Source organism: Monodon monoceros, unplaced genomic scaffold (assembly GCF_005190385.1).
Source record: "Monodon monoceros isolate NGI ecotype Baffin Bay Population unplaced genomic scaffold, NGI_Narwhal_1 Super_Scaffold_1, whole genome shotgun sequence".
Taxonomy (NCBI): domain Eukaryota; kingdom Metazoa; phylum Chordata; class Mammalia; order Artiodactyla; family Monodontidae; genus Monodon; species Monodon monoceros.
Genome location: NW_021703765.1, coordinates 62,738,064 through 62,758,733, shown reverse-complemented (window position 1 = coordinate 62,758,733; position 20,670 = coordinate 62,738,064). Strand labels below are relative to the sequence as shown.

Sequence of the window (20,670 nt, the reverse complement as noted above, 5' to 3'; positions counted from 1 at the left end):
AGCAGGCTGAGCACCTTAAAATTTGTCCACGTTTTCAAAGGTACCTGGACGATATCATGCCGCCATACCTGCTCCTTCTAACTTCCTGCACATACATCTCTGGGACTGGGATCCAACCAGTCAAGCAGGGGGAGCCAGATGGCTCAGCGTGTGGACACGGCAGATGCCAGCCAGTCTGTGCGGATGGACATTGGGCAGTTCGATCCTCCCCTCACAGACACGGCCCAGGGGGCCCTGTGCATCCCTGGTGTGCGGTCAGCACTCCTGGAGGGCACACGCCCACCTGGAGCTGCGGGGACACAGCGTCTGCGACCTGTGGCAGCCGGACTCACAGCCCCGGGGACAGCCAAGCCCAGTCCTGCATCTGCGCCACTGCTTGGATTGTGGCCCCTGGACGTTGTCCCCAGCGGTGCACCTCCCCCATGGGGTTAAGTGAGAACCCGGGCGAGGTCCACGGGAGTCACTCGCAGGTCCCTGAGCCCCGCCATCTGGGACCCTTTTCTCTGGGTGGTCGCTGTGGGTCCCCCTGCGCTTCCAATGAGGGGACAGCGACCCCTGGCGGCAGAGGAGGGGGAGGCAGGAGGGCCCAGGTTAGAGGAGACGGGGCGGGGCGACACCCGCAGGGCACAGGTAGCCCCTCCCGGTCCCTACTCTCTGGGCTGAAGCTGGGACGGGTGTGCCCATGAGGGGACCCCCACCCAGGTCGCCTCTTCAGACAGAGAGGGAGAAATCTGAGTGGGCGACGCAGGGAACCAAGTCCTTCTGGCCATGACCTTGAAACTGTCCAGGTGACCAGGAAGAAGGAGAGCGCTCCTCTCTGTCAAGAGGATCTGAGCGTCTCTTAATTAGAATCGGCTCTTTGGCTTCTGCTCCCTAAAAAAGGTACAGGAATTCTGCACCTTGAACCAGTTCTGGGGGAATTTGCCAATCAATTTGGGGGAAACTGGCATCTTTACCACATTGAATCTTTCAATCCATAAATATCCTCTCTCTCTCTCTCATTAACAGGTTTTAATAATTCTCAATGAAGTTGTATGTAGAATTTTCGCCATAAACAAATGACTTGGGCATGTCTTTAGATTCATCCCTAGTAAACTTATATAAAGTTTTTTGAGATTTTATTGAAATGTAGTTGATTTAGAACATTGTGTTAATTTCTTCTGTACAGCAAAGTGACTCAGTACATACATATATTTTTTCTTATTCTTTTCCATGATGGTTTGTCACAGGATATTGAATATAGTTCTCTGTGCTGTACAGTAGGACCTTGTTGTTTATCCATCCTATGTATACTAGTTTGCCTCTGCTAATCCCAAACTCCCATTTCCTCCCTCCCCTACTCACCCTCCCCCTTGGCAACCACAAGTCTGTTCTCTATAAACTGATATTTTTAATGCAATTGTAAAATGTATCCTTCTTAAATGCTATTCTCTATTCATTTGCTGTTATATAGAGATGCAGTAAGTTTCTATATTTGAAATTGGACCTGCTAAATTTGCTACAATTTTTTATAGATTCTGTTAATTTATCTACATTCTGTGGGACTTGCTACATACTTAAACTTATCTGTGAAGAATGACAGTTTTGCTGCTATCTTCCCAATTCTTATACATTTCATTTCTTTCCCAGTTATTTCAAAAGCCAGTTCGGGAGGGGGGAGAGTTCCACTTCTGGAACAGCAACACGAAGATTTCCACAGACCCATACCCCAGCCAAAGGGGTGAAAATTATTTTTTAAATTTCTGTATTTATAATAACATTTAAATGTATTTATTTATATGTTTATAATTATATATTTATAATATACAATATATCTATGTTTAGATATATATTTATAAATATATTTATATTTATTATAATATATGTTTGTTATAATTATGTATTTATGATAATATATAAATATATTATATGTTTATAATTGTGTGTTTATAATATATACATATATTGGTTTTATATATTAATTTTAAATTTATGTATTTTAATAATACATAAATTTAAATTTATGTATATATTTTGAGAAATAATATAGTCTTTTTATAAATTTATTTATTTATTCATTTATTTAATTTTTGGCTGCGTTGGGTCTTTGCTGCTGCACGCGGGCTTTCTCTGGTTGCTGAGAGTGGGGGCTGCTCTGTTGCGGTGCGTGGGCTTCTCATTGCGGTGGCTTCTCTTGCTGTGGAGCACAGGCTCTAGGCGCATGGGCTTCAGTAGTCGTGGCCCGTAGGCTCTAGAGCACAGGCTCAGTAGTGTGACGCATGGGCTTAGCTGCTCTGCGTCAGCTAAGATGTGGGATCTTCCTGGACCAGGGCTCGAACCCGTGTCCCCTGGATTGACAGGCAGATTCTTAACCACTGTGCCACCAAGGAAGAACACATAGTCTTTACATATAAATATTTAAAGTCTTTAAATATCATTAAAGTCTCTCTCTATATATTTAAAGTCTCTGGAAACAGACCTAAGGGCATACAAAAAAAATGTAATATTTATTCAAGAAAGTCTACTAAAACTTGGCAAGAGCAGTGAGAGTCTGTAACATTTCACCTATGAACTGTTTCCTCCCCCCTCCCAGCCCAACACGACGGCACCTCCACCCCAAGTAGGTGCAGAAAGAACACAGGGCACCCTCCCCACCCAGCTCCAGGTCTAGGTGATATCTTCCTGACATTTTCCCCAGGATAAATGGTTGCCTCTGGGCACGATGCAGGCTGATTGCTCTGCCCCTCAGCTAATAAGCTCCAAACGTGCTTCCTTGTAAAGGAGGATCATACTCACCTGGTCAGACATCACAAATAAAAGACCTGCCAGCTACCTCAAAACACCAGGCTGAGACCTTTCAACGCTAGAGAGCGCCAGAGACCGCCCAATCCCATCCAGGCTGCAGGGGCTGCCGCTCAAAACTTGTAAAAACGAATGTAGACTAGGTTTGAATTTCAGAAAAACAACGAATAATAGTTTCAGCATAAGTATGTACCCCGCAATATTTGGAACACACTTATACTAAAAAATTATTCACTGTCCGGGCATCCTGTATCTTACCTAGCAACCCTATTCATGACCGATGAAAAAAGGGAGAACGGCGGTGACTTTGCGTCTTTTTTTCTTTGCTCCTTATTGTGTGTGTATTTGTATTTATCAAACACGTTTTCTTTTCTTCTCAGTACTATTTTATGTAGGAGTTGTTGGAGGTCCGCAGAATATTCAGTGGAACTGTGACTGAGTTTCAAGAGGAATTAACACAGTTGGCTTTGGATACAAATGACTCCTGGGAGCAGGTGTCCCTCATTTGGGGGAGAGGGTGAGATCCGGACGCCGAAGTTTGGCCAGCGGTTGCAATGCATAGCTATGCCAGCAGAGGGTGCTGGAGGAACGCGCAAGGCCACAGCGGCCAGAAACCGCCGCCCTGTTTTCCCGCTTTCCTTCCCTTTTACTGAGCACAGGAGCCAGTGATTGGTGTGAGGATGGCCCCGGGTCTGCTCAGCAACCCTGACAGACTGTTTCGCGTAAGTATGTCCCAGATCTCAGCACCTATGCCCCCACCCACGGTAGGATAGGTGGGGGATGAGGGCAGCCCCTGAGATAGTGAAACTGTGGGTCATGATTAGTCAAATCCATTCCACCTGCCGTCACTAATCAAGGCCGTTTTAAGACTTGCATGTCCTCCAAGCACGGAGCCCAAAAGATAAAATATCTGCCCTGGTTGTTTTCTAGAAACTGAGAGTCAGCTGCATCTAGTTGGAGCTGAGCTGGCTAAGACTGGATGGGACACCCCTGACCCTCCCACTGGGCGTGCGCGAGGGTCCGCTCCGTAAAAAGTCCGCCCCCAGATCGTGCTGTGAGCGTGCAGAGGCCGGGAGTTGGTTACACCTGCGCAGAACCACAGTCCCTGCTCCTTTTTCCAATCATTTCCCCCCACCACGCCTCAGACCGCACTGTCCTGCTGCTTGGTTCTCCATCCTGTAAACACCCAGCCCCTTGCTTTCACGGAGGCAGATTTGAGAGTGTTCTCTGGTCTCCTCATTGGCTGCCTTAAGGATAAACCCTCTCTTTGCTGCAAACCTCTGGTTGTTTAAGCGTTTTGGCCTGCTGCACTTTGGGAAAAAAACAAACAAACAAAAAAAACCTGGTTCTGTAACAATAGCAAAACCATTACGCTAATCCACCGCAATACCCCACAGATTTCTGACCACCAGAGGTTTGTCTTTGAATCCTTGCAATAGTGTATTCTTCTAGAAAGCTTCTGTTTAGCCCAGGCCTCCATTTTCCAGATCCCTGGAGGGGCAATGGGGGGAAAGTTTATTAATTCAAACTAATTCAAAATTAATTCAAAAGCAGAAATCCCCAGCTGCCATTTCTGCAGACCAGCTCCTGCTGTGTCCTCAGACCAAGTCTCCCCACCCGGGGGGCTGCTGACCCTGCAGACCTGGGCAGCGCCGCCCCCCCAAGGCCCTCCACAGTGGTGGCACTTCCAAGGCCCACCTCTGGCCACGTCCTGTGGCACGTGGCTTTGCCTCTGGCAGGCTGCACATCGCTGCAAAGTCACACCCTCTTGGGAAAGGTCTGAGTCTCAGCCTATGTGAGTCCCTTCACCGTCCAGCCTCCCTCTGCCTAGAGGTGGCAGGTAGGACATGAGTGAGCCTCTCAGTCCTCTGTTTCCCTTTTCATGAGTTATCTACTCTTTTTTTTTTCTTTTGGCTGAGTTGGGTCTTCGTTGCTGCACGCAGACTTTCTCTAGTTGTGGCGAGCGGGGGCCTCTCATTGCGGTGACTTCTCTTGTTGAGGAACACAGACTCTAGGTAGGTGCACGGTCTTCAGTAGTTGTGGCTTGCGGGCTCTAGAACTCAGGCTCAGTAGTTGTGGTGCTCGGGCTTACTTGCTCCGCTGCAAGTGGGATCTTCCCGGACCCCAGCTCGAACCCGTGTCCCCGGCATTGACAGGCGGATTCTTAACCACTGCGCCACCAGGGAAGTCCCGAGTTATCTACTCTTTATAGTAAACATTTCTGCTTCAAATAACTGGTGGGGTTTGTGTCCTGACTCGACCCTCATTGACACAATACAGCATCCAAAGGTGGCCGAGAAACAGAGGTCATTTCCAAACAGTTGCTGTCGCTGATCTGAAAGTGAAAACCAAGATGAAGACACCTTCCAGAGAGAAGTGGGAGATGGGGATGGGAGGTGGCCTGAGGTTACCAGTGCTCTTTACCCCAAAGGGCTCAGAAAGTTAAAATTCAAGGTAACAGGAGTTTTAGTCTATGAACTAATGTGTGACCAGGCAAAAAAAAAAAATTAATTAAAAAAGAAGGTAGGTTTGACTCACTAGGGGCATCTCTCCGCAAGTCTTCCTGCAGTGAGTCCTGTAAGCACCAGCTGTGTGTCCACTTCTAGAGTTTCAAAAGCCAGTTTGGGAGGCGGACAGTCCCACTTCTGGAACAGCAACAGGAAGAGCTCCATAGACCCACCCCCAGCAGAAGTGGCAACAGTTATTTTTTAATTTATATATTTATTATAATATTTAAATGTATTTATTTATATATTTAGAATTACATATTTATAATATACAAATATATTTATATGTTTATAGTTACATGTTTATAATATATAAATTAATTTGTTTATAATTATATATTTACATAATGCATAAGTATATGTTCATAGTTACATATTTATAATAATATATACATACATTTATTTATGTCTATTATTTATACATATTTTAAATTTATATGTATAAATTTTAAGAAATAATATACTATTTATATATATTTAAAGTCTCTATAAATTCAGTGTCTCTGGAAATGAGTCTAAGGGCATAGAAAAAATGAAAGATTTATTCAAGAAGTCTATTAAAACTGGCAAGAGCAGTGAGAGTCTGTAGCATTTCACTCATGACCTGTTTCCTTCCTCCCCACTCCCAGCCCACTATGAAGGCACCTCTACTCCATTTAGATACAGAAAGAACACATGGCACCCTCCCCACCCAGCTCCAGGTCAAGGTGGCATCTTACTGAGAGGAGCAGTCTTCAGCACTTTTCATCCCCCCCTCCCACACCCCAGCTACCTGTTGCAGTGGCTAAATTCCAGGTGAGTATGGTTTGTGACACAGAGGCTCTGCCTTGGAGGCAGCACACTGAAAACACTGGAACACCTATCAGCCTCGCCCAGCTCATTTGTAAAGTGGGGATTCCATGCTGGAAGAAGTAAGCCAAGAAGATCAAAGGTGCCCTGATGACTGCCAGATCCTAAAATAGGGTTGTCATTCAGAGAGAAGACACCCAGAGCTGTGGCTCAGAGATTTTTTCCAGGGAGAGAGGTGGGACAAAATAAAGTGCTCTAAGCCCTTCCATAAATGAGCTAACTTTATTTGCAACAGGCTGTGAGAATATTCAAAACTATTGAGCTTGTGGTGAAAAACAATTAAAAGGAGACTGGTAGTGTCTTTAGATATAAGCTGAATCACAGGCCACTAATTTACCAGAGAGAATCAGGAAAAGGGACAACTAAAAAGGGATTAGAACAAATCTCAAACACTGACCTCAAACACAATCCCTGCAAAAGAGCCCAGGTTTAATTGGACCAGCCTGTGATGCAACTGATGCCCCAGGACATTGTTGAGACGATGGAGCAATCAGCTGCAATTAATGACGCTTATCCGGTGGCTGTGGTCAGGAAGAGAGGTTCTGGCCAGGGCAATCAGGCCACAGAAAGAAAGAAAAGGCATCCAGATGGAGAGGGAAGGTGATGTGACCTTATTCATAGAAAACCCTAAGGAATAAACAGAAACACGACTAGACCTAATGAACACGTTCAGCAAGGTTGCAGGATCCAAGATCAATAGACAAAAATCACTTGTGAGGGCACAAATGGGTACAAAGGTTCAGTTATTCAGGATGAATGAGTTCTGGTGATCTAACATATAGAATGATGGCTGTAGTTAGTAATACTACATTGTATACTTGAAATTTGCTAAGAGAACAGATCTTAAATGTTCTTATCACAAAAATGTATAAGTATGTGAGATGGATAGATTAATTGGCTTGATTGTGGTAATCATTTCACAATGTATATGTATATCAAAACACCATATTGTGTACCTTAAATATATATAATTTTAATTCGTCACTTATATCTCAATAAAGCTGGGGGGGAAATTCAATTGTATTTCTATACACTAGCAATGAACTATCCAAAAATGAGACTAAAAAAAAATCCCATTTACAATAACATCAAAAGGAGTAGAATACTTAGAAATAAATTTAACAAATGTAGTGCAAGACTTGTATTCTGAAAATGGCTAACACTATGGAAAGAAATTAAAGAAGATCTAAATAAATGGAGATATATCTTCTGTTCATGGATTGGAAGACTTAATACTGATAAAATGAGAATACTCTCCAAAGTGGTCTACAGATTCAACCCAATCCTTATAGGAATCCCAACTGGCTTCTCTGCAAAATTAGCAAGCTGATCCTAAAAATAATATGGAACCTCAAAGGACCCAGAGTAGCCAAAACAATCTTGGGAAATAAAAACCAAAGTTGAAGCACTCAAAGTTCCCTGTTTTAAAACTTACTACAAAGCAACCATAATCAAGACAATGGGGTTTTGACAGAGGGATAGATGTACAAATCAATGGAACACAATAAAGAGTCCAGAAATAAACCTGTATTTCTATGGTCAGTTGATTTTTTATAAGGGAGCCAAGCCCATACAATGGGGAAAAATAGTCTTTTCAACAAATGGTGGTGGGAAAACTGTATATCCACACGCAAAATAATTAAGTCAGACCCCCTACCTCACACCATATAAAAAATTAATTCAAAATATGTCAAGAGTCTAGATGTAAGAGCTAAAACTATAACTCTTAAAAAAAAAAATATGGGAGTTCCCTGGTGGCCTAGTGGTTAGGATTCAGGGCTTTCACTGCCATGACCTGGGGTTCACTCCCTGGTTGGGGAACTAAGATTGCACAAGCCATGTGGCGCAGACCAAAAAAAAACCCAAAACATATAAGTAAATCTTTGTGACCTTAGATTCAGCAATGGTTTCTTAGATAGGACACCAAAAGCACAAACAACAAAAGAAAAAAAATAAATGAATGGGACTTCATCAAAATTTAAAACTTGTGTGCTTCAAAGACACCGTCAAGAGAATTAAAAGACAACTCACCAAATGGGAAAAATATTTCCAAATCATATGTCCGACAAGGGGCTTGTGTCTGGAACATTACCATTAGCTAGAAATGGTAACGATATGGGTAAATATAAAGACTTTTTAAATTATTTAAATCTCTTTAAAGGATGATAAGTTGTTTAAAAAAGAAATAGTACATTTATAAATTAAAATGTAAAATTTATAACAATATATGACAACAATATTGCAAAGGCTAGGAGGGGAGAGACGGAAGTATACTATTGTAAAGGTCTTATATTGTATGTGATATGGAATAATATGCTGGGTATGCTGGGTTAAATTGAAGATGTATACTATAAGCCCTAAAGCAACCACCAAAATAACACAAGACATTATAGTTAATAGGCCAATGAAGGAGATGAAATGAAATCACATACATACATGCATGCAGGCACACACACACACACACACATCAATTAATACAAAAAAGAACCAATAAAAGAAAATAGAAAACAAATAGCATGATGATATATTGAAACACCACCACACTAATATTCACATTAAATGTAAGTAGTCTAAATGTGCTAATTAAAAGTCAAGATTATATGATTAAATAAAAGCAGGACCCAACTATATACTAGCTATAAGAAATCTATATACTTTAAATTAAACTGTACAAATAGGTTAAAAATAAAATGATAGAAAAAGGTATACCATGCTAACACCAAACAAAAGAAAGCTGAAGTAGTTATATTAACATAAAAATTGGGGCTTCCCTGGTGGCACAATAGTTAAGAATCTCCTGCCAATGCAGGGGACACGGGTTCGAGCCCTAGTCCAGGACGATCCCACATGCTGCAGAGCAACTAAGCCTGTGCGCCACAACTACCGAGCCTGCGCTCTAGAGCCTGCGAGCCACAACTACTGAGCCTGCATGCTGCAACTACTGAAGCCAGCGCTCCTAGAGCCTGTGCTCCACAACAAGAGAAGCCACCACAGTGAGAAGCCTGCACACCCCAATGAAGAGTAGCCCCTGCTCCCTGAAACCAGAGAAAAGCCCGCACGCAGCAACAAAGACCCAACACAGCCAAAAATAAAATAAATAAATTTATTAAATAAATAAAATAAAAATTGACTTCAGAGCAAAGAATATTGCCAGGTACAAAAGGGGTCATTTCATAACAACAAAGGAATCAATTCATCTAAAGGACATAATGTTTATGCATCATGGTATGGTAGACCTATTTGTTGGGTGTGTAAAAAATAAAGATAATAAAGTGAACAATATTAAGACAAATTGTTAACCACTACATAGTGAATTTGATATTAAAAAATGTTCCCTCTCAGTGGTTAAGAAAAAATTATAAAATTAGTTGCCTGGAATCAGAAATAAATGTCCAAAACCAATTGTAATGATTTTTAACAGAATTTGAGTTTGTAACTTTGGCCAGCTTTAAAACAGCTTGGATTCTTACACTAAAAAGAAAAACAACTTAGATGGAAAGATGACAAAAGGAATTATTTCAGTTGTGGAAATCTGTTAGAAAATTATGAGGAAAATGCTATAAAAAAGATATTTTACAAAAAGTGAAAGATTTTTAAATTAAGCCTCAAAACAATTGCCCATAGAATACAAGGTCTTTCCAACGATACCAAAGATGAATGGATTTGAAATTTGACAATTCACAAGTACCTCTCTGTAGCTTTATTTGAGTCATGTGAGACCCTACCCAGTTAATATTTTGAATACTTTTTGTATCAAAGGACATCCAAACCTATGAAGAAATGTTGCCAATTAGTGACCTAAAAGATTGAACTTGTGACACAGATCTTTTAAACCTTTGACATTTATCAAAGAAGAATTTCAGCTAAATATGGGAAAAAATAGTTTTTTTATTGATATCATGACAGACACTGTTCTACCTATGTTCAGGTTAAAACTCCAGATTTAATGGAGTTTCCCTTGCTTCATTCAATTGTGTGATACATATAAAATTTTGTGCTTAGTTTTTATAGCAGACTTTATGTAAAACATCATGGATGGGTACCATTGTTTAAATCACTCAGTGTATATGTGCAAATAATACAAATCATCACCATGTTATGGAACTGTTGAAAGAAATAGGTGATGAATTTAACGATGTGCTTTTGCCAATGCCCATTGGCCAAGTATGGGAAATTTTACAAAGAATTACTGTAATGTCAGCTGCAATTCAAGATTTTCTTTAAACAAGAGGAATGTTTGTTGAACATTCAATAATCAAAGACCCAAAAATGTTAGTCTGTACTTATATTTCTCACTAATACACACCGTATAAGAATGAGCAAAATTTGAATAGTCAAAAGAAAGGAAAAGCTTATTTGTAACCTAGCTACCCAAGTATAAGAATTTATGTTGAAATCAAAACTTCATAATACGAATCAATAATAATAATTTTACAACTCTCCTAACATGAGTCAGTATGTCAAAGATTTTAATTTTAACTGGCCATGTTATATAATTGGTGGCAAAAAAAATCCAAGAAAAATTTGAAGAATGCTTTGCAATATTGATCAATTTAGAAATGCTTTTCAAATTATGCCATGCCTCTGAATTCGATGTTAGTAATATTGAGTCAACAACAAGAGTTAGTGAATTACTTAACTTGGAAAGACATAATTTCGAAACTGATAGTCTTTTGCTTCAAAATCAGATCAATTCTTCTAAAAAGATGAACTAGTTTTATCATTGACTTAAGGGAAAAGTAAATTTTGGTACTATATTCAGCTACTGGAAAACTTTCAAGTATATTTAGAACAACTTAGTAGGTGAATCTATTTTTTTCAACTGTGAATTTTATTAAATCTAAAGACAAATCAAGTATTTCTAATGAAAAGTTAGCATGTAAATTGAGATGTGCTGTAAAATATACACCAGATTTCAAAGACTTAATGTGGAAAAAAAGAATATAAAATATCCCAACAGTTTTTACATTGATCGTATATTATAATGTTAATATTTTGGCTTATTGGACATATTGGCTTAACTATTAATAAATTTATTATTTAAATTAATTCCACCTGTTTACTTTTTTAATGTGGCTACTGGAAAATTTTAATTTTTATAGCAAATGAAACAATCAACAAGATGAAAAAGCAACCTACAGAATGGGAGAAAATATTTGCAAACCATAAATCTGATAAGGGGTTAATATCCAAAATGTATAAGGAACTCATACAACTCAATAGCAAAAAAACCCAACCCAATTAAATATTAGGCAAAGGTCCTAAAAAGACATTTTTCCAAAGAAGACATACAAATGGTCAACAGGGATATGAAAAGATGCTCAACATCACTAATCACCAAGAAAATGTAAATCAAAATCACAATGAGATACCACCACACACCTGTTAGGATGGCTATTAACAAAAAAGTCAAAAGATAACAAGTGTCAGCAAATACGTGGAGAAAGGGGAATACCAGAACACTGTTGATTGGAATGTAAATTGTTGCAGCCACTATGGAAAACAGCATGGAGTTTCCTCAAAACATTAAAAATGGAACTATCCTATGATCCAATAGTCCCACTTCTGGGGATACATCCAAAGAAAATAAAATCACTATCTCAACATGATATCTATACCCTCTTGTTTATTACAGCATTATGTACAGTAGCCAAGATACGGAAACAACCTAAGTGTCCATGGACAGATGAATGGATGCAAAAATGTGAAATCCTGCCATTTACAAAAACGCGGATGAACTTGGAGGACATTATGCTTAGTGAAATAAACCAGACACAGAAAGACAAATATTGCATGATCTCACTTACATGTGAAATCTTAAAAAAACAAAACGAACAAACAAAAACCCTCCTAGTAACAGAGAGTAGAAGGGTGGTTATCAGGAGCAAAAGTGTGGAGAAAAAGGGGAGATACTAATCAAAGGGTACAAATTTCAGTTATAAGTTCTAGAGACTTAATGTGCAGCATGGTGACTATAGTCAATAATAATGTATTGTATACTTGAAATTTGCTAAGAGGGATCTCAAGCGTTCTCACTACACACAAAAAAAATGGCAACTGAGGTGATTGATATTCAATTAGCTTGATTATAGTAATTATTTCACAGTGTATACCTGTATCAAACATTACATTGTACACCTTAAATAGACAACTTTTATTTGTCAGTCATATCTCAATGAAGGTAGAAAAAAAATAACATCCGTGATTCACATTATATTTCTCTTGGACAGCACTGAACTAAACTAGGACACGGAATTCTGCTCAGGAGGCTGAGAACATAGACTTCTGACCAGCTGCAAGCCTCCTGCCTTGTGGTCAGACTGACTGCTTATTAGGAGAATCAAATGGGTTAATACACACAAAGTACATATACCTGCAAAGGGTATATCGTATCTTAATATAAATCAGGAATCAAGTCCATTCACCAAACTTCAAATTGATGTTTACTGTTTTTGTGACAATGTAAAGAACCGATAGTGGGTAAATTAGACACCATTAGCATATTATTATTTAATGTGTTTATCACTGGATTTTTTGCCTTCTTTAATCTGGTTAATTTTTTTTTAAGGTTTTTTTGCCTGACTGTGTCAGGTCTTAGTTGTGGCACATGGGCTCTTCATTGCAGCACGTGGGCTTCTCTCTAGTTGTGGTGCACAGGCTCCAGAGTGTGTGGGCTCTGTAGTTTGCCGCACGCAGGCTCTCTAGTTGAGGCACACAGGCTCAGTAGTTGAGGCGCGCAGGCTTAGTTGCCCCGCGGCATGTGGGATCTTAGTTCCCTGACCAGGGATCAAACCTGCGTCCCCTGCATTGGAAGGCGGATTCTTAACCACTGGACCACCAGAGAAGTCCCTGGTTAATATATTTAGATTAGTTTTTGTTTGTTTATCTGAAGGCTCTGTTTATAGTATTTTATGACACTGTTGTAAAATTCAACTATATCAATAAAAAACAAGTTCGGAAAGTAAAAAAAAAAAAAAAAAAAGAAGTAGGTCTGGCACCTAGCAAGAGCTATATAACTGTTATCTATTATTATTGTTACTAGTATTATTGACCAAGATTTCTAACAACTCAGCAGAGAAGCACACCAAGGAGAGTAAGGCTTGGCCCAGACTGAAAATTCACACATCACCTATGAAAGATCAAAGTGCAGAAAACTGAGGAGCCTCTGTAACCAGTTGGTCCAACCAGGGCCATGATTAGGGTGAGGCAAGCGAGGCACTTTCCTTGGCGCAAAATTTAAGGGGAGAGGGCACCAAGGAAACTCAGGACTCGGGATACATAATATTCGAATGCAATAGTTTACTAAATCCAAATCAATGCCCCAAACCCACAATGCACAAAATTTCGAAATGACAAAGACAGGAGGGGTATTGCTGGTTTCTGCCGCCTCAGGTTTCATGTGGTTCGTTCGTAAAGACACGGGTACTGATGCTGCCCCGGTAGCCTCGACTCAGACCCACGCCGCGACCAGCTCTCCGTCCAGGGCAAAGCGATTCCGACCGCCAAAAGGACGGCGTTGTGCTGGGACTGGCGGTGATGTCGGCGGCCTTCGTGCAGCGGAGCCCCGAAGGTGGGAACTGGGCCGCGCAAGGCCTGCCCGGAGCTCCCAGGCTGCCCCGGGGCTGTTCCCAGAGTTCCCCGCGGCCGCGCCCCTGGAGCCCCACGGAAGCCATTGCCGCTTCCCGGAAGCCCGCGGCGCTCGCCAGCCCGCGGCGCTCGCCAGCCCGCGGCGCTCGCCCGCCCGGGCGCGCCCCCATGGGCTTCCCGTGGTATGGCTTCGCCTGGACTGCTCATGTCTTCACCGCCAGTAGTACCCTGGACGTCCTGGTGATAGTTTTGTACGGTGCTGGTCCTGGGCATCGCGCTGTGGGTACGTGGGGCCCGGGGGCTGGGGGGGTAGGCCTGGACACGAGATGGGTTCGATCCTCACCTGCCTGTCACCTGATCCCCACCTCACATCCCTCTCGTTCCCGCCCCTGCACAGCCCTCAGCCGGGACCGCTCCACCCTCCCTGCGCCACCTGCTCCTTACCGAGAGTAAGGGCACATCCAAGCCCATCTTCCCTCCCCACCCCACAAATAAACAGGTCAGGCTGCCAGGTGCCCACCGCCTGGAACCCAAGCCGTGTGTAATATGGGGTCGTTGTTCTGATCGATCGTCGTGATGGTGGTGGCAATAGTGACAATTACCCATCCTTAGGTGCTAAAGTGCCTGATCTGTGCTGAGTGCTTTAAGTGTGTCACATTCTCACAACCAGGCTGTGGATTACAGATGAGGAAACAGGTTCAAAGAGGTCAAGTAACCACAAGGGAATGATGGAGTGCAGATTCGAACCTAGAGCTGCCTGATCTGACGCATGAGCGTAACCACTGCCCAGCAAACAAGACCTCAAAGGTCACATGTAATTTAGGGCCCTAAGTGTTCACTTTGAATTTGAATTGGGCGCTTATATATTCTACTCTAGTATAACGTTCTCTTAGTAGGTGGCAACTGGATCTCCATTACTACCATCTGCCCGCTAGCACTTAACCTGTAGGCACTCACAAAGGTGTCTCGTAACTATACTCCCCAGGGCCAGGCAGTGAAAAGTCCGAGGGCAGGTAGAGAGACTTTGGCCTGTGTCATGGTATCGCCCCTCGGCTAAGCTGTTAACCATCAGAAGCCTCTCCTCGGCCTGCTTCATAAGCAGGAGTATCTGGTGACAGCGCCACCATTCGCTAGCTAGTGGGAGAGTTCATTGCGGGCTGCCCCCACCCAGCTGAGGCTTTCATGCCCATGTGACCTTTACTTCGGGGCGTTTCACCAGGTCACAAGCAGGATCTTACTGTGCAGAATCTGGTCCTTCAAACAAGATCACTGGACAGTCTTTTGAGTGCTTACCATGCTGTGAGTGGGCAGATAGAGTAATGGAAATATGGTCTCCATCCTCTTAAGAGAATTTCGTATCTCTCCCAACTGAAAAGAAGTCGGAGGTATTGATATTTATCCAGATCATTCAAACAAACGATTTTTTTCAAATTGGTCTCAGTTATGAGAAACATCCTTCTAGGTGGCCCAGGCCAGGCTCTGAGTAGTGGGCACTTTGGGATCCTTCCCCCAGCTGCTCTCACTGAATTAGGAAGCCCCCACCCAACCTTCTTCCGTGTCTAGTTGGGGCCTAGGTGTGGCCAAGGTCTGAGGACCCGTAAGCCATCCAGCCGCTTCCAAAGGAAACCTACTGTTCCTTCTGTTCTTCTGGGAGCCATAAAACATGTGCTGTTATCCAGAATGCTTTGATCATTTTCCTTCTTTATATTGTTATTTTTCCTTTGGTCCTTTTTAAAACTCGTATATTGTTTTTAATCACATGCTCACTGTAAGAAGTGAGGAGATGCATAACTGTCTAGAGGAGTTATGGTTCCTCCCTCAGCCATTCCCATCCCTCTGAGGTACCCAGGGCCTGTGTGTCCCTCCTCCCTTCTCAGTGCTTACACAGACACATAGGTAAAGGTTTTGCGTTTTTGTCTTTACAAAAAATGTGATCGTATGATACACATTACCCTGCAGTTTGCGTTTTTCCGTTACTACATGATGTGGAGCCCTTCAGGTCTATAGATAGAGATCTAGCTCATGGTTTTTTGTTTTAAATAAATAAATTTATTTATTTATTTGTTTATTTTTGGCTGCATTGGGTCCTCATTGCTGCACCCAGGCTTTTCTCTAGTTGTGGCGAGCAGGGGCTACTCTTTGTTGCAGTGCACGGGCTTCTCATTTCAGTGGCTTCTCGTTGCAGAGCACAGGCTCTAGGCATGTGGGCTTCAGTAGTTGTGGCACACGGGCTCAGTAGTTGTGGCTTGCGGGCTCTGGAGCTCAGGGTCAGTAGTTGTGGTGCACGGGCTTAGTTGCTCCGCAGCATGTGGAATCTTCCTGGACCGGGTCTCAAACCCATGTCCCCTGCATTGGCAGACGGATTCTTAACCACTGCACCACCAGGGAAGTCCTAGCTCATGTTTTTATTAGATACACAATAGTCAAACACGTGTGTGATTCAGCTCTTCCCTACTCATTGACACTTAGATTGCTGCCAGGTTGTTGTTTTTTAATAAGATTTTTTAAAATATATTTATTTGTTTGTTTATTTTTGGCTGCATTGGGTCTTTGTTGCTGCTGTTGTTTTTAATGTGTTGGTGCTTTTAAGCTGTGTAGCATGGATTCCCGAAATTGGAATTTCTGGGTTGGAAGGGTGTGTTTACTTGAAATTTTAGCAGATATCACTAAATGGCAATCCCCAAAGCTTGTTGAGATTTACATTTCTCACAAGCAGCATATGAGCACATTCTTTCCCCAGGTCTTCACCAGCCTGGTTTGTTACTACTAATTTAATTTTTGTGGGGGGGTCCCAGGGTGATGAGTGAGTAGTGGTATGTTACTGCAGCTTTGATTTGGCTTTCCAGACTCAGCCTCCTATGAAATTGACCGTATCCTTGTGAGCCTGTTGTCCTTTGATCTTCCTCTTCTGTTGAATAGCCAGTTTATGTGCCCATTTATGAATTGGGTTGTTCGACTTTGCTTTTATCACCTTGTCTGTCATTTGAGTTGCCAATATGTTTTTCCTAAACTCTCATTTTCTAGAGCAGTTGTTCTCAACCTCAGCACTACTGACATTTGGGACCAGATAATTCCTTGTTGTGGGAGGTCTGTCCTGTGTATTATAGGATGCTTAGAAGTATCCCCAAGCCCTGCCCCTTCACAGCCAAAACTGCCTCCAGACATTGCCACATGTCCCTTGGAGGAGTGGGGCAAAAATCACCCCTGGTCGAGAGCCACTGGTCTAGACTCTGTTACTGTTGTCTCTCTGTCATCTGATTTGTTTTCACTTTGAAGAAGTCTACTGTCTCTCTTTTCCTTTGCATCTAGATTTCCTGGCTTGCTTAGGAAAGTTTTTACCCACTCCAACATTGTACAAATACTATTCTAAAATTTTTTCTGATATTTTATAGGTTTTAAAATATATTTAGGGAATTCCCTCATAGTCCAGTGGTTACGACTCCGCGCTTTCACTGCTGAGGGCCCGGGTTCAATCCCTGGTCAGGGAACTAAGATCCTGCAAGCTAAAAAGAAATTTAAATGTCCAGAACATCTGGGATTTCCTTTTGCATATAATGTGATAAAGGAGTCTAGCTTTATTTTCTTTTGGTTCTTAAGCAAACCACCCTTTTCTCACTGAACAGAATTGCCCACGTTTGCACAGATGGGACTCCTGAAATCCTTCATCAGCTTCTGACCGCTGAGCCCCCACAAGGAAATCTTGTTCTTTGTTGCTGGTGCCTTGGCTCCTGCAGGATGTTAAAGGGGAAAAAACCTTACACTTTTGTTTGTTTGTTTCCTCTGTTATCAGTCTCAGCCCCAAGATCTTTGAGAAAGTGGTGGATGCACCTTCTGCCCCAGCAGCCTGGCTGCTGTGGCTGGTGGATTATTCCAGAAAGAGCAGGGAGGAAGGAGGAGGCAGGGACATGTGCATAACCACCCTCTTCCCAGGACCTCCTCTCTTCCTGTCTGGTTCTTTCTTTAATGGGAAGACAGAGTGATTTTATTCATCTTAGAACATTTTGTAAATTCCTTTTAAAAGTTCTAATGCACCTCTCTCTACATATCGCTGATACCTTCCTTAAGAAAGGTCAGCTCTGAACATAATGGGCTCTTGATAAATATTTAGTTAATGGATGAAATGAGACTAACTTAATGTGTCTGATTTAGAGTTGTTCTTTGGTTTAAAGCTTTATGATGTGAAAGGACTCCATTATAAGGCAGATACCCCAGATGGTGGTAATAAGTTCACTTCTCCCACAGAAACACTTTTTTGTCAACCAGTGGTCATCCGTGGGTCCTGCTAGTCCTAGGCAATCCAGGAAATCCCCAGGAATATCTTTTGACCGTACTGGAGTCTGGGAATCAGAGCTGGGGTCCTGAGGAGAGAGCCCTTGGGTGCGTTGGGAGGACATCATAGTCTTGGCAACGTGACTGCTCTCCAGGAAAAAGCTAGGCTGGTGTTCAGCTTTGCCATTCCCAGTCAATTGATACATTCGCTGAGCCACTCATCTCCAAGACTCTGCTGGGAACCATGCACTGGTTAACTATTTGGGGAATAAATAAAGCAATATTATTTTCACACTAGTGTAGAGAAATGGACAGGCCCGTGTGACCTCATAGCTGGGAGAGACCGTGGGCCCTCCTCTAACTCAGCAGGTAGAGACCTCTGTTCCTAAAAAGAATGAAGGGGAAATGGGATCTCTGCAAAGGACATTTACCCATAAGTGAAGGTCATCTGTTTGTGAGACCTGTGTCTTTGAAGCAGTTTGGTTTCTTGGATTCCCCCCCAACACCACCCCTTTTTTTAAGGCTGTATTGTCAAGCAGTCGTGGGACAGTAGAAGACTTCTTCCTGGCTGGCTGAAATCTAGCATGGTGGCAGGTGAGTGTGCCTTGCATGTGCAGTCCAGTTTGGGGGCTGCGTGTGGATTCATTTATTACTTTAATTTGAATGTCTTTTACCCCCAAATAATTTGAAGTTGCTAAATCAGGAAAGTCATTTCATTAGTACTTCCCTTAACTCTTCCATTCAGCTCAGTGTAGTTCAGTAACCATTACTAGGTGCCTGGTAGTACAAGGTATTGCTCTAGGTTCTGGGACACAGGTAGAACATAGTGAGTCCTGCCCTCTGGAAGCACACAGTGTAGAGTGGGAGTCGGATGTGACTTCTTTTTTTGGTTTTTTGGTTTTATTTATTTATTTTTATTCAGCAGGTTCTTATTTATCTATTTTATACATGTTGGTGTATAATATGTCAATCCCAATCTCCCAATTCAGCCCACCACCACCACCCTTCCCCCGCTCTCCCTCCTTGGTGTCCATACGTTTGTTCTCTACATCTGTGTCTCTATTTCTGCCTTGCAAACCAGTTCATCTGTACCATTTTTCTAGATTCCACATATATGCGTTAATATACGATATTTGTTTTTCTGACTTACTTCACTCTGTATGACAGTCTCTAGGTCCATCCACGTCTCTACAAATGACCCTTTTTATGGCTGAGTTCCATTGTATATATGTACCACATCTTCTTTAGCCAGTCATCTGTCGATGGGCATTTAGGTTGCTTCCGTGACCTGGCTATTGTAAATAGTGCTACAATGAACATTGGGGTGCATGTGTCTTTTTGAATTATGGTTTTCTCTGGGTATATGCCCAGTAGTGGGATTGCTGGGTCATGTGGTAATTCTATTTTTAGTTTTTTTAAGGAACCTTCATACTGTTCTCCATAGTGGCTGTATCAATTTACATTCCCACCAACAATGCAAGAGGGTTTCCTTTTCTCCACACCCTCTCCAGAATTTGTTGTTCGTAGATTTTCTGATGATGCCCATTCTAACCAGTGTGAGGTGATATCTCATTGTAGTTTTGATTTGCATTTCTCTAATAATTAGTGATGTTAAGCAGCTTTTCATTTGCCTCTTGGCCATCTGTATGTCTTCTTTGGAGAAATGTCTATTTAGGTCTTCTGCCCATTTTTTGATTGGGTTGTTTTGTTTTAATATTGAGCTGCATGAGCTGTTTATATATTTTGGAGGTTAATCTTTTGTTGATTCATTTGCAAATATTTTCTCCCATTCTGAGAGTTGTCTTTTTGTCTTGTTTATAGTTTCCTTTGCTGTGCAAAAGCTTTTAAGTTTCATTAGGTCCCATTAGTTTATTTTTGTTTTTATTTCCATTACTCTAGGAGATGGGTCAAAAAAGATCTTGCTGTGATTTATGTCAAAGAGTGTTCTTCTATGTTTTCCTCTGTTTTATAGTGTCCGGTCTTACTTTTAGGTCTTTAATCCATTTTGAGTTTATTTTTGTGTATGGTGTTAGGAAGTGTTCTAATTTCATTCTTTTACATGTAGCTGTCCAGTTTTCCCAGCACCACTTATTGAAGAGACTTTTCTTTTCTCCATTGTATATCCTTGCCTCCTTTGTCATAGATTAGTTGACCATAGGTGCATGGGTTTATCTCTGGGCTTTCTATCCTGTTCCATTGATCTATATTTCTGTTTTTGTGCTGGTACCATATTGTCTTGATTACTGTAGCTTTGTAGTATAGTCTGAAGTCAGAGAGTCTGATTCTTCCAGCTCCATTTTTTCCCCTCAAGATTGCTTTGGCTATTCAGGGTCTTTTGTGTCTCCATACAAATTTTAAGATATTTTTGTTCTAGTTTTGTAAAAAATGCCATTGGTAATTTGATAGGGATTGCATTGAATCTGTAGACTGCTTTGGGTAGTATAGTCATTTTCACAGTATTGATTCTTCCAATCTACAAACATGGTATATCTCTCCATCTGCTTGTGTCATCTTTAATTTCTTTCATCGGTGACTTATAGTTTTCTGAGTACAGGTCTTTTACCTCCTTAGGTAGGTTTATTCCTAGGTATTTTATTCTTTTTGTTGCAATGGTGAATGGGATTGTTTCCTTAATTTCTCTTTCTGAGCTTTCTTCGTTTGTGTATAGGAATGCAAG

At 41.7% G+C, this 20,670-nt stretch overlaps 1 protein-coding gene and 1 long non-coding RNA gene across 2 annotated transcripts in view; both read left to right on the top strand.

Moving 5' to 3' along the window:
* Positions 1-671: 671 nt before the first annotated feature.
* Positions 672-7,889, top strand: LOC114901385. Its single transcript, XR_003795108.1, has 3 exons — positions 672-882; positions 3,162-4,796; positions 5,918-7,889. It is a non-coding gene; the product is annotated as an uncharacterized LOC114901385 (long non-coding RNA).
* A 6,003-nt stretch (positions 7,890-13,892) lies between these two features.
* The window catches only part of LOC114892867 (sodium/glucose cotransporter 1-like), a 61,867-nt gene continuing 55,089 nt past the window's right edge, over positions 13,893-20,670 (top strand). The window contains 3 exon segments of the mRNA XM_029218199.1: positions 13,893-13,978; positions 13,980-14,007; positions 18,516-18,587. Coding sequence (XP_029074032.1) covers positions 13,893-13,978; positions 13,980-14,007; positions 18,516-18,587 — 186 coding nt within the window.